The following is a 13008-nucleotide window of genomic DNA, read 5'->3' as shown; positions in this document are numbered from 1 at the left end:
CCCCCCCACCCGGCGCTGCCCTTAAAGGGGCCGCACCTTGGGATGGAGGATTTAGGGGTGCCCCCTCCTCCCCCCTAAACTGCCCCGTGCCCCCTCCTCCCCCTAAACTGCCCTCCCCCCCACCCCCAGCCCGATCCTGGCTAAAAAAGACACAAATGAAGAATTTGGCACCAGAACCCCCCCCGCCCCCCCCGTGATAAACTACAGCAGCGAGAGTGGGGGCCCCCCCTGAAGCCCCTCTGTTTTTTGGGGGGGAGACCCCCCTCCCAGTGCAAGCTGTGCCCTGACTATTGCTTCCATGCGGAAATGCTTCACATTGGCGATTTGCCCCCCCCCCGCACCCCAAAACCCCCCAGGTCTCCCCCAAACCTCCCCCGTCTCCTGACCCCCCCCCATTGCAAAGTGCTACCGAGGTGGGCACCCTTCCCGGGGGAGGGGGGCGAGGTTGTGGGACCCCCCCCGTATTGGGGTGCTTGAGTGGGGGGGGGGTCTCGAATGGGGGGGGTCCTGGGTGGGAGGGACACCCCCATTAGGGGCCTGGGGGAGCCCCCATACTGGGGGGCCTTGAGGTCAGGGACCCCTGTTTAGAGCCTGGGGGGATCCCCAATATCGGGGGTCATGGGCGGACCCCATGATAGGGGGTCTCTGGGGTGTGTGTGGGGGCTACCATTATAGGAGGGTTGGGGGGCCCTAAGGTGGGGGGACCCCCATTTTAGGGGCCCTGGGAGGAAACTGGGGGTGGGGCACAGAAAAAGTCATCTTCCTTGGATTTTGTTTTCCTATTAAAAACCTCCAATTGGGCAAAATGGATAGATGAGGAGGGGTGAGGCTGGGGGAGGGGTCTCCTGTGCCGCTCGGCACCCAAGTGGGGTGCGACCCGCCCCCCCACCAACAGTAATACCCTCCCCCCCCGGCACCCATCGGCTACCCCAGGTCCTCAGCAATGCCACCCCAGCACCCATCGGCCACCTCAGGCACCGGAGCCGTGCCCTTAGACACCCAAAGGTCCTTGGAGGTGCCACCATGCCCATGGGACACCCCGGGTGACGGGGCCATGCCCCCTCGGCCACCTTGGGTGCTGGAGCAAGGCCACCCCAGCACCCATCAGCCACCCCGGGCACCGGAGCTGTGCTTTCGGGTGCCCGAGGGTCATTTGGTGGTGTCACCATGCCTGTTGGCCACCCTGGGTGACGGGGCCTTGCCCCTCAGCCTCCTTGGGTGCCCAGGCAATGGCCACCCCAGCACCTATCAGCCACCCTGGAGTGCCAGAGCCATGCCTCCAGACACCAAAGGTCCTTTGGAGGTGCCACCGTGTCCTTGAGACACCCCCGGTGATAGGGCCATGCCCCTTGGCCACTTTGGGTGCTGGAGCAAGGCCACCCCAGCACCCATCAGCTACCCTGACGTGCCAGAGCCATGCCTTCAGACACCCAAGGGTCCTTTGGTGGTGCCACCATGCCCATGGGACACCTTGGGTGGGAGGGCCATGCCCCTCAGCCACCCTGGATGCTGGAGCAAGACCACCTCAGGGTCCCTTGGCCACCCAGGCACCGGAGCCATGCCTATTAGCACCCAAGGGCCCTTTGGTGGTGCCACCATGCCTGTTGGCCACCTTGGGTGAGGGGCCATGCCTCTTGGCCACCTTAGGTGCCCAGGCAGTGCCACTCCAGCACCCATTGGCCACCCTGGAGCACCACAGCCATGAATTCAGACACCCGAGGGTCCTTTGGTGGTGCCACCATGCCCGTTGGCCACCCCAGGCGCCGGAGCCATGCCCATTAGTACCCAAAGGTCCTTCGGCAATGCCACCCTGCCCATGGGACGCCCCAGGTGATGGGGCCACACCACCCCGGCACCCATCGCATCCCCCCCCAGGCGCCTGCGTCACCCCAGCACCCGCCAGCCCCCCGCCCCGGCGCCCGCCGGCACCCCGGGCGCCGTCGCGGCCGGCCTTAGCCCACTTTGGGGGGGTTGGTGGCCCGCACGCCCTGCTCGTAGGTGACCCGCTGGCTGATGAGATACTGGGCGGCCTGCGTGGCGGCCGGCGGGCCCGTGATGGTCACTTTGCGGTTGCGGGTGCCGGGGATGAACTCGCCCTTCTTGGAGATCTGGATGCGGGCGCCTGTGAGCTCCTGGTACTCCACCAGCGTCTTGCCCCCCTTGCCCAGGATGGCGCCCACCAGGTTCTCGGGCACGGCGATCTCCACCAGCTCCTTGGTGCTCTCCACCAGCTTCTCGGGGGCCAGGAAGGAGCCGGCTACGAGAGGTGCCGCCGTGCCCAGGTAGCCATTGGCGGTGCCGGCGGCCAGCGAGCCCAGGGCGAAGGCGGGCGCCGAGGCGCCGGCGGCATCGTTCGCGTAGGAGGCCAGCAGGTTGGCGCGGCGGCGGCCGCCGGGTTGGCGCCGGCCGCCACGGCCGCCAGCACGCCCGACGCCGTGGCCGAGTTGAGCCCCAGCCCCAACGCCGCCGGGTTGTAGCCGTAGCGCCAAGGTGTTCAGCGCGGCGCTGATGGCCAGCAGGTCGCTGCCCGAGAAGCTGGGCAGGGCGCCGGCGAAGGCGCCCGCGCCGCCCAACCGCCGGGCCCCAGCAGCCCCGAGGCGGCGGCGGCGGCGGCGGCGGCGGCGGCGGCGGCCGTGGGCGGCAAGGCGTCCGTGGCGCTGGCGTAGGGCGAGCCGGTGGGGTTGGAGTTGGCCACGGGGCCGGTGACGTTGCGTAGCTGATGTTGAGGCAGCTGCTGCTCTGTGGGTCCTCCTGGATCTTGTGCACGATGGTGTGCACGGCCTTGAGCACCTGCGCCGGCTCGCCGCTCACCGTCACCACCCGCTCCTGCAGGTTGAGGCCCTCGGGCTTCTGGCTCAGCTGCACCCAGGCGCCCGACTGCTCCATGATGGCCTTCACCGTGGCCCCCCCCCTTGCCGATGATGAGCCCCGCCGTGCTGTTGGGCACGATGAGCTTCGCCTGTGGGTGGGCGCCTGTTAGCGGGATGGCAGGAGGTGGGGCGAGGGGTGGGGGGCATGGGGGGGCGGGGGTTTGGCGTTGGGATCCTCCTAGGGCTGGGGGCTTGAGGGACCTCGTGAATTGGGGGGTGGCTCTGAGGGGCTAGGGGTGAGGGTTGGAGGTGCTCATGGGACTGGGGGTCGCTGTCGGGCTAGGGGTCAGGTTGGGGTCCCCGTGGGGCTGAGGGTCCCCGTGGGGCTGGCTTGGGGCCCCCGTGGGGCAGGGTCAGGGTTGGGGTCCCCGTGGGGCTGGGGGTCCCCGTGGGGCTGGGTTGGGGCCCCCGTGGGGCAGGGTCAGGGTTGGGGTCCCCCGTGGGGCTGGGGGTCCCCGTGGGGCTGGGTTGGGGCCCCGTGGGGCAGGGTCAGGGTTGGGGTCCCCGTGGGGCTGGGGGTCCCCGTGGGCTGGGTTGGGGCTCCCGTGGGGCAGGGTCAGGGTTGGGGTCCCCGTGGGGCTGGGGGTCCCCGTGGGGCTGGAGCCCGGGTCGGGCCGGCTCCCCGCGGCCCCGGCGCGGCGGTTCAGCACCGCGGACAGCGGCAGCGGCTCCGCACCGGGACTGGGACTGGGAACGGGACCAGACCGGGACCGGGACTGGGATCGGACTGGGACTGGGAACGGGACTGGGACGGTACCGGGAACGGGAACAGGCTGAGAATGGGACCGGGACTGGCATTGGGACCGGGATGGGACCGGGATCAGGAATGGAACTGGGAATGGGACTGGGACCAGGAATGCAACTGGGACAGGAATGGCACCAGGAGCAGGACTGGGAATGGGAACAGGACTGAGAATGGGACTGGGACCGGGAATGGACCAGGATCAGGACCAGGACCGGGAATGAAACTGGGAATGGGACCACGACTAGGAACGGAACTGGGACAGGAATGGCACCAGGAGGAGGACTGGGAATGGGAACAGGACTGAGAATGGGACTGGGACTGGCACTGGAACTGGAATAGGACCGGGACTGGAATGGGATTGGGAATGGAGCTGTGCGAGGGCTGGAGCACCGCACGGCCCCGTGCGAGGCGCTGTGCACGGCCCTGTGCGAGGGCTGGAGCATTGCACGGCCCTGTGCGAGGCGCCCGTGCACGGCCCCGTGCAAGGGCTGGAGCAACGCACGGCCCCGTGCGAGGCGCTGTGCACGGCCCCGTGCGAGGGCTGGAGCATTGCACGGCCCCGTGCGAGGCGCCGTGCACGGCCCCGTGCGAGGGCTGGAGCATTGCACGCCCCTGTGCGAGGCGCCGTGCACGGCCCCGTGCAAGGGCTGGAGCAACGCACGGCCCGTGCGAGGCGCCGTGCACGGCCCCGTGCGAGGGCTGGAGCATTGCACGGCCCCGTGCGAGGCGAGCGGGGCCGGCACGCACCCACCTGCTTGGCCCCGGTCGGGGTTCATGGTGGTCTGCGGCTGGAGGGCGCCGGCGGCCTCGGGCTTGGCCGCAGCCTGCGCGTCTCGCGCACCTTCTCGGCGATGAAGCTGTGCACGGCATTGAGGGCCTCGGCCGTGCCTTGCACGAGGCACACGCGCTCCGTGGTGCCTGGGGCGGGAGGGGCTCAGGGCCCGGGCGCCGCGCCTTAGGGGGGGGGCCCACGGGCGAGGGGCTGCGGGTGCAAAGCGGGGCGCGTGCAGAGGTGTCGCAGGGAGGGGGGGGCTGTGTGTGCAAAAAGGCCTGAGGTGCACGAGGAGCACGTGCAAGGCGGGGGAAGTGTGCAAAAAGGGTCGCATGCGCAAAAGGGGCCATGTGCAAGGGGGTTGTGCGTGCAAAAGGGAGCACGTGTAAAGGGTGGGGGCGTGCAAAAGGGGCTGGGGGAGCAAAGTTGAGCATGTGCAAGAGGAAGTGCGTGCAAAAGGGGCCGTGTGCAAGGAGTTTGTGTGTGCAAGAGGGGCGAGGATGCAAAAGGGAGCACATGCAAAAGGGGCGGGGATGCATAGTTGAGCATGTGCAAGGGGGGTGCGTGTGCAAAGGGGGTCTGCGTGTGCAAAAGGGGCCATGTGCAAGGAGCCTGCATGTGCAAAAGGGAGCACGTGCAAGGGGAGTGCACGTGCAAAACGCTCCCGTGTAAAGGGCCCGGGCCGCCTTTGCGAGTGGCTCAAGCCGCAGAGGAGTGAGGCCGGCTGAGCGTGCAAAGTCGTGAGCGCGGGGTGCACATGGCAGCGCTTGTGCACGGAGGGCCGGAAGCACGTGTGCGAGGCGAGTGTGTCAGCACGGGGAGTGCGGGAGCGAGGCACAGGGCAAGGCAGGAGGTGAGCGAGGGCGCTCGTGCGAGGGGGGCTCGTGCAAAGGTGTCTGTGCAAGGGCAGCTCGTGCAAGAGGTGCTCGTGCCAGGCGTGCCTGCGTGAGGGCTGCTTGTGCGAGGGCAGCCGTGCAAAGGGCGCTCATCGGGGGGGGGGGGTGTCTGTGCAAAGGGCGCCCATGTGAGGACCCTTGTGCAAGGGCTTCTAGTGCGAGATGCTCGTGCAAGAGGTGCTCGTGCAAGAGGTGCTTGTGCAAGAGATGCTCGTGCAAGAGGTGCCCGGTGCAAGGCCCCTCCCGGCCCTACCCCCCTGCCTCAGTTTCCCCCCCTCCCCCACTGCCCCTTGACGACGGCCCCGCCCCGTTACCCTGGCGACAGCTGCCGGCCTGTTGCCATGGCACCGGCCCCCTGGGCCTGTCGCCGTGGCGACAACCGCGGTCCCCTTTGTCCCCGCGGCAACGGAGGAGGCCTCGGCCTGGCGCCATGGCAACGACCCCGGCGACGGCCTCTCCCCCCCCCCCGCCCAACACCGTGGCCCTGGGTCCCCTCGCAGGGGCACGCGGGGCTTGCACGCTGCTTGCACGAGCACACGGGTCATTGCACGAGCAAACGAGCCCTTGCACGAGTGCACGGGCCATTGCACAAGTGCCCCAGGCCCTTGCACAAGTGCACAGGTCATTACACGAGCAAACGGGCTCTTGCACGAGTGCCTGGGTCATTGCACAAGTGCCCAGGCCCTTGCACGAGCTCCGAGGCCCCCGCACCAGCACACAGGCCCTCGCACAAATGTATCGGTCCTTGCATGAGTGCACAGATTGTTGCACAAGGATGCAGCTCATTGCACAAGCACACTGACCTTTGCACAAGCACCTGGGGACCATGTGCTCGCACATGGGCCCTTGCATGAGCGCACAGCCCATTGCACGTGGACGTGGGTCCTTGCACGAGCATACTGGGCTTTGCACGAGTGCGCAGCCAATTGCACGAGCGTGCAGCCCATTGCACGTGGACCTGGGTCCTTGCACGAGTGTACTGGGCTTTGCACGAGCGTGCAGCCCATAGCATGAGCGCGCAGCCCATTGCACGAGCGTACTGGGCTTTGCACGAGCGCGCAGCCCATTGCACGAGCGCGCAGCCCATTGCACGAGCATACTGGGCTTTGCACGAGCACGCAGCCCATTGCACGAGCGTGCAGCCCATTGCACGAGCGTACTGGGCTTTGCACGAGCGCGCAGCCCATTGCACGAGCGTGCAGCCCATTGCACGAGCATACTGGGCTTTGCACGAGCGCGCAGCCCATTGCACGAGCGTGCAGCCCATTGCACGAGCATACTGGGCTTTGCACGAGCACGCAGCCCATTGCACGAGCGCGCAGCCCTTTGCACGAGCGCGCAGCCCTTCGCAACACGTTTAGCGACCCTCTCACGAGCGCCGGGGCCCGGCCGGCCCTCGCACGAGCGCGTGCGCGGGGCCGCCCTGCCCGCGGCCCTTCCGGCCATTGAAGGCCTTTTCCTCCCGGCGGGCCCGGCCCTGCCGCCTTCCGGCTTCCTCCGGCGCTGCCCGGGGACCCAGGCGTCCGGCCGTCCCCCCCCCCCCCCCCCAATGAGGGCCCAGGCGTCCGGGCCTGGCCAGGGCCTCAGTAAGCAGCTTAGCCCCCCGCTCCCCCACCCCCCACCCCCCCCCCGATTAGGGCTCCCCCTTCTCCCCCCACTAAGCTCCCGGCTTGACCCAAAAAACGGCCCCGGTGTGTGTGTGTGTGGGGGGGGGAGGGGCCCAGGCGTCCGGGGGCTGGCGGGGGAGGGGGAGGAGACCCCCCCCCATGTCCCCATGTCCCTCCATTGCCCCTGCGGCCCTTTGCTGCCCCCCTTCCCTCCCTCCATCTCCCCATCCCTCCTCCCTCCCCCCCCTTCCCCTGTCCCTGGGGGGGGGGGCACCGCCCGCCCCACCGGCCCCCGTAGGTCGCTATAGATCCCCACAGCCCCCATACATTCCCTCCACCCCTGTAGAGCCCACAGTCTCCATAGATCCCCGTGGATCCCATAGCCCCCCTAGATCTCCGTAGACCCTATAGTGCCTATAGCCTCTGTAGCCCCCATAGATCCCATAGGTCTCCGTAGCCCCTGAAGAGCCTATAGTCCCTAGAGCTTCATAGATCACGTAGCCCTCCTAGATCTCCATAGCCCCGTAGAGCCTATAGCCTCTGTAGCCCCCTTAGATCCCCATAGCCCCCTAGATCCCATAGCCCCCTAGAGCCTATAGCCTCTGTAGCCCCCTTAGATCCCCATAGCCCCCCTAGATCCCCATAGCCCCCTAGAGCCTATAGCCTCTGTAGCGCCTATAGATCTCATAGCCCCCTTAGATCCCTATAGCCCCCCTAGATCCCCATAGCCCCCTAGAGCCTATAGCCTCTGTAGCCCCTATAGATCTCATAGCCCCCTTAGATCCCCATAGCCCCCCTAGATCCCCATAGCCCCCTAGAACCTATAGCCTCTGTAGCCCCTATAGATCTCATAGCCCCCTTAGATCCCCATAGCCCCCCCTAGATCCCCATAGCCCCCTAGAGCCTATAGCCTCTGTAGCCCCTATAGATCTCATAGCCCCCTTAGATCCCCATAGCCCCCATAGAGCCTCATAGCCCCCCTAGATCCCATAGCTCACCTAGATCCTCATAGCCCCCCTAGATCCCCATAGTCCCCCATAGAGCCTGTAGCCTCTGTAGCCCCCTAGATCCCATAGCCCCCCTAGATCCTCAGAGCCCCCTTAGATCCCTATAGCCCCCCTAGAGCCTCTGTAGTCCCGCTAGATCCCATAGCCCCCCCCTCGATCCCCATAGCCCCCCTAGAGCCTCTGTAGCCCCCATAGATCTCCATGGCCCCCGTAGACCTTACGGCCTCCCCAGCCCCCAAAGCCCCCATCCATCCCCACCGACCCCCCCCTCCCCCCCCCCGGATCTCAGCGGCCGCCGCCCCCCCCAATCCCCCTCCCCATCCCCTATAGCCGCCGTAGGGCGCCGGGCCGCACCGGGTAGAAGTCCTTGGACTTGGAGAGCTTGATGGTGGCGCCGGTCTCCTTCTGGAGCTGGACGATGGTCTGCCGCCGCGGCCGATGATGGAGCCGGCGGCCGAGCTGGGGATGAGCACCTTGAGGAAGTACTCGCCCTCCTCTGGGGCGCAGCCTGTCAGCCGCGGGGCCCCGGCGTCCGGGGGGCCCCGGCGTCCGGGCCCCGCCGGCCCCTCCCGCCGTTGCAGAGCCGGGCGGATGGATCTCAGGTCCCTGCGGACCCTCTGGGATCTCCCCACCCGATCCAGCCCTCTGCCCCCAAACACACCCAGGTTAAGGATCGCCCCCCATCCCCCTTGGACCCTCCCCAATCCAGTGACCCCCCCCAGGACCCTCAGGGGACCCCCTGGGATCCCCCAATCCAGGACCCCCCAGGTACCTCCCCTGCAGCCCTCATAGCCCCCCCCCAAATCCAGGGACAACACTGGGGATCCCCAGGGACACCCCAGGACCCCCCAAGCCAGGACCCCCCCTAGGGACCCCCCCAGCACCCCTGTAGTCCCCCCAAATCCAGGACCCCATTGGGGATCCGCAGTGACCCCTAGGACCCTCCCAGATCCCCTAATCCAGGGACCCCCTCGGTCCAGGACCCCCCCAGACCCCAGCTAAAGTCCCCCCCCACCCAGGGCCCCCTCAGATCCCCCCCCAGGGACCCCCAAAACCAGGGAGCTCCACTAGACCTCAACAAGGGACCCCCCAATCCAGGGATCCCCCCAATCCAAGGACCCCACCTGGCTGCGATGCATTGTGGGAAATTCCCCCCCCCATCCTGGGATGGGAGACGCCCCCCCCCCTCGGATGCTGCTGCAAAGGCTGATGGGAATTTCCCTCAGCATCACGCTCCCGGAGGATTGTGGGATAGCTGCCCCCCCCACTGGCCTCGTCCCCCCCCCACACCGTGTCCCCCTTGTGTCCCCAATGCCCCCCCCCGCCACGTCCCTCGGTTGGGCCCCAGTGGGGAGGGGGTGGGGGGCCATGGGGGACACGGGGGCCATGGGGGGACATAGAGGACAACAAGGGTATGGGGACACGGGGGGCACAAAGGGACATTGCGGGGACGGGGGGACACAAGGGGAGGGGGACATGGGGGACACTGGGGACATCGTGGGGGGGACATGGGAAGCATTGGGGATCCCCAGGGACACCGTGGGGGGGGGGGGGGACATTGGGGACACCAGGAGGGACACGGCGGGGGGGGCGGCCTGGCCCTTCCCCCCCCCCCCGCCACTACCGGGCTCCCGGTGCCCCCCGGTGTCTCCCCTCCTCGTCCTTCCCCCCCCCCCGGGAACCAGGCGGGGAGGGAACAAGGTCAGGGAACAGGGAATGGGGGGGGGTACTGGGATGGGGGGATCTGGGACTGGGAATGGGGGGGCCGGGCCGGGCCGGGTGGGGCTGGGGGGGGCCTGGGGATGGCAGCGGGGCCGGTAGGAGGATCGGACTGGGGCGGGGGGGGGGTCACGGCAGGGCCGGTACCGGGTAGAGGATGGAGCAGGGTGGGGCCGGGTCGGGGATGCGGGGGGGGGTCCGGGGCTGGTACCGGGGTTGCGGGAGGGACCGGGGCCGGTACCGGGGATGCGGGGGGGGGTCGGGGGCTGGTACCGGGGATGCGGGAGGGACCGGGCTGGTACCGGGGATGCGAGGGGGGGGGTCCGGGGCTGGTACCGGGGTTGCGGGAGGGACCGGGGCCGGTACCGGGGATGCGGGGGGGAGGGTCCGGGGCTGGTACCGGGGATGCGGGGGGGGGTCCGGGGCTGGTACCGGGGATGCGGGAGGGTCCGGGGCTGGTACCGGGGATGCGGGGGGGGGGGGTCCGGGGCTGGTACCGGGGATGCGGGAGGGACCGGGGCCGGTACCGGGGATGTGGGGGGGGGGGTCCGGGGCTGGTACCGGGGATGCGGGAGGGACCGGGGCCGGTACCGGGGATGCGGGGGGGGGGGTCCGGGGCTGGTACCAGGGATGCGGGAGGGACCGGGGCCGGTACCGGGGATGTGGGGGGGGGGGGTCCGGGGCTGGTACCGGGGATGCGGGAGGGACTGGGGCCGGTACCGGGGATGTGGGGGGGGGGTCCGGGGCTGGTACCGGGGATGCGGGAGGGACCGGGGCCGGTACCGGGGATGCGGGGGGGGGGTCCGGGGCTGGTACCGGGGATGCGGGAGGGACCGGGGCCGGTACCGGGGATGCGGGGGGGGGGTCCGGGGCTGGTACCAGGGATGCGGGAGGGACCGGGCCGGTACCGGGGATGTGGGGGGGGGGGGTCCGGGGCTGGTACCGGGGATGCGGGAGGGACTGGGGCCGGTACGGGGATGTGGGGGGGGGGTCCGGGGCTGGTACCGGGGATGCGGGAGGGACCGGGGCCGGTACCGGGGATGTGGGGGGGGGGTCCGGGGCTGGTACCGGGGATGCGGGAGGGACTGGGGCCGGTACCGGGGATGTGGGGGGGGGGTCCGGGGTTGGTACCGGGGATGCACCGGGGCTGGGGAGAGGGATGGGAGGGGGGGGACCGGCTCCGGTACCAGGGATGCGGGAGGGAGCGGGGCCGGTACCAGGGTTGCAGGGGGCACCGGGGGCCGGTACCGGGGATGCAGCGGGGCTGGGGAGACAGATGCGGGGGGGAGGGACCGGCTCCGGTACCAGGGATGCGGGAGGGAGCGGGGCCAGTACCGGGGATGCGGGGGGGCACCGGCTCCGGTACCAGGGATGCGGGGAGGGAGCGGGGCCGGTACCGGGGATGCGGGGGGCATCGGGGCCGGTACCGGCGATGCCGGGGGGAGCGGGGCCGGTACCGGGGATGCAGCAGGGCTGGGGAGAGGGATGCGGGGGGGACCGGGCCAGTCGGTACCGGGGAGGGGGGGGGGTCGCTCACCGCCGGTGTTGGAGCGCTTGGTGCTGGAGGCCTCGGGGGGGGTCTCGAGCGGCCGCTTGCGGGAGTCGGGCGGGTCGGGGTCCATGTGCGGCGGCGGCGGCGGCGGCGGCGGCGGCGCCGGGAAGGGGCCGTTGTGCTGCACCGAGCCGCCTGCCATCGCCGGGGGGGGGGGGGGCGGGGGGAGCGGGGGGGCGGGGCCTGATGGGGCGGGGCCGGGGGGCGGGGCCGGGGATGCTCCGAGCTGCCTGCCAGCTTTGGGGGGGCGGGGCCTGATGGGGCGGGGCCAGGGATGCGCCGAGCTGCCTGCCAGCTTTGGGGGGGGCGGGGCCTGATGGGGCGGGGTCAGGGGGGCGGGGCCAGCGATGCACCGAGCCACCTGCCATCGCCGGGGGCGGGGCCTGAGGGCGGGGCATAAAGATGCCCCCACCTGCCTGCCAGTGCCTCGGGGGTGGGCCTGATGGGGGAAGGGGCGTGGCCAAGGCTCAGAGGGGAGGGGCCTGGAGGCTGCACTGAGTTACCTGTCATGGCTTGGGGGGGCGGGGCCTGGGGGCGGGGCCACCAGGAGGCGCTGAGCTGCCACTGGCCAGCTATTGCTGGGGGCGTGGCCTGGTGGGGGCAGGGGGCGTGGCCTGAGCCCTGGGGGGGGCGGGGCCTGTTGGGGCGGGGCCGCTGCGCTGCACAGAGCCACCTGCTGCCGTGGGGGGGGGGCGGGGCCCGAAACGTGGGCGGGGCAGTGGGCGGGGCTTGGTCGTGCTGCCGGGGGTGGGGCGGGAGCCTGCTGGATCCCCCAGGGCTCAGGAGAGGGATCCACCCAGGGGAGGGGGGATCCCGGGATCCGCCACGGAGGCGCAGGGATCCCGGCCGAGGACGGAGCCGGGACGGAGCCGGGGGCGGCAGAGATGTCCGGAGGCGCAGGGATCGCCCGGGACGGGGCGGGGATCCGCCGGGATCCTCCGGGCAGGGCGCTCCCGGAGCCGGGGGGGGGGGGGGGCAGGAAGGCAGGAAGCTCCGGCCTTGGAGCCGCTTCCTGGCTGCGGCCTCTGGGGGGAGGGCGAGGAGGGTCTAACGGTGAGAGGAGGGAGCCCGGACGCCTGGGCCCCCTGCCCAACCTCCCCTCCCCCCCACGGCCTTTGTTTGCCCGCCCAGCTGCGCCCCGGACGCCTGGGTCCCTCGAGCTGGGACCCTCCCTCTCCGCCGTCCTCTCCGTCTGTCCATCCCTCCCTCCATTCATCCGCTCGGCTTCCGTCTGGCCCTCCCCTCTCCTCTTCTCCTCCCTCCCTCCCCTCTCCCTCCATCCCTCTCTCTCTGTTCATCCTCCCTCTCTCCATCCTTCTCCCTCCCTCCATCCCCCTCCCTCCCTCCTCCCCCCTCAGCTCCCTCCCTCCCTCCCTCCTCCTCCCTCTCTCCATCCTCCTCCTCTCCACCCTCTCCCTGCTCTCCTTCCTCTCTCCATCCTCCTCCCTCCTTTCTCCCTCCCTTCTCTCCTCCTCCCTCCATCCTCCTCCCTCCCTCCCTCCCCCTCCCCCTCTCCACCCCCTCCCTCCTCCCCTCCCTCCCTCCATCCTCCTCCCTCCCTCCCTCCTCCCTCTCTCCATCCTCCTCCTCTCCACCCCCTCCTTGCTCTCCTTCCTCTCTCCATCCTCCTCCCTCCCTCCCTCCTTTCTCCCTCCCTTCTCTCCTCCCTCCCTCCATCTGCCTCCTCCCTCCCTCCATCCCCCTCCCTCCCTCCTCCTCCCCCTCTCCACCCCCTCCCTCCTCTCCTTCTCCCTCCACCCTTCCTCCCTCCTCCCTCCTTGCCCCCTCCCCAGCTCCCCCTCCACCTAAGCGCCCCTCCCTCCCCCAGCCCCAACGCCTC

The 13008-nt window shown here is 70.0% G+C and overlaps 1 protein-coding gene across 1 annotated transcript; it reads right to left on the bottom strand.

Annotated features, from left to right (window-relative positions):
* Positions 1-368: 368 nt before the first annotated feature.
* LOC134152712 (RNA-binding protein Nova-2-like) lies at positions 369-11304 on the bottom strand. The gene is given in 12 exon segments (XM_062598297.1): positions 369-2380; positions 2383-2483; positions 2485-2572; positions 2575-2712; positions 2715-2910; positions 2912-2973; positions 4367-4447; positions 4450-4533; position 7295; positions 8252-8322; positions 8325-8393; positions 11154-11304. Coding segments are annotated over 12 exon segments (1404 nt in total). The 5' UTR covers positions 11239-11304; the 3' UTR covers positions 369-1952.
* Positions 11305-13008: the final 1704 nt, after the last annotated feature.

This window comes from Rhea pennata, chromosome 32, assembly GCF_028389875.1.
Source record: "Rhea pennata isolate bPtePen1 chromosome 32, bPtePen1.pri, whole genome shotgun sequence".
Classification (NCBI taxonomy): Eukaryota; Metazoa; Chordata; class Aves; order Rheiformes; family Rheidae; genus Rhea; species Rhea pennata.
This window is presented reverse-complemented; position numbering and strand designations above follow the sequence as displayed.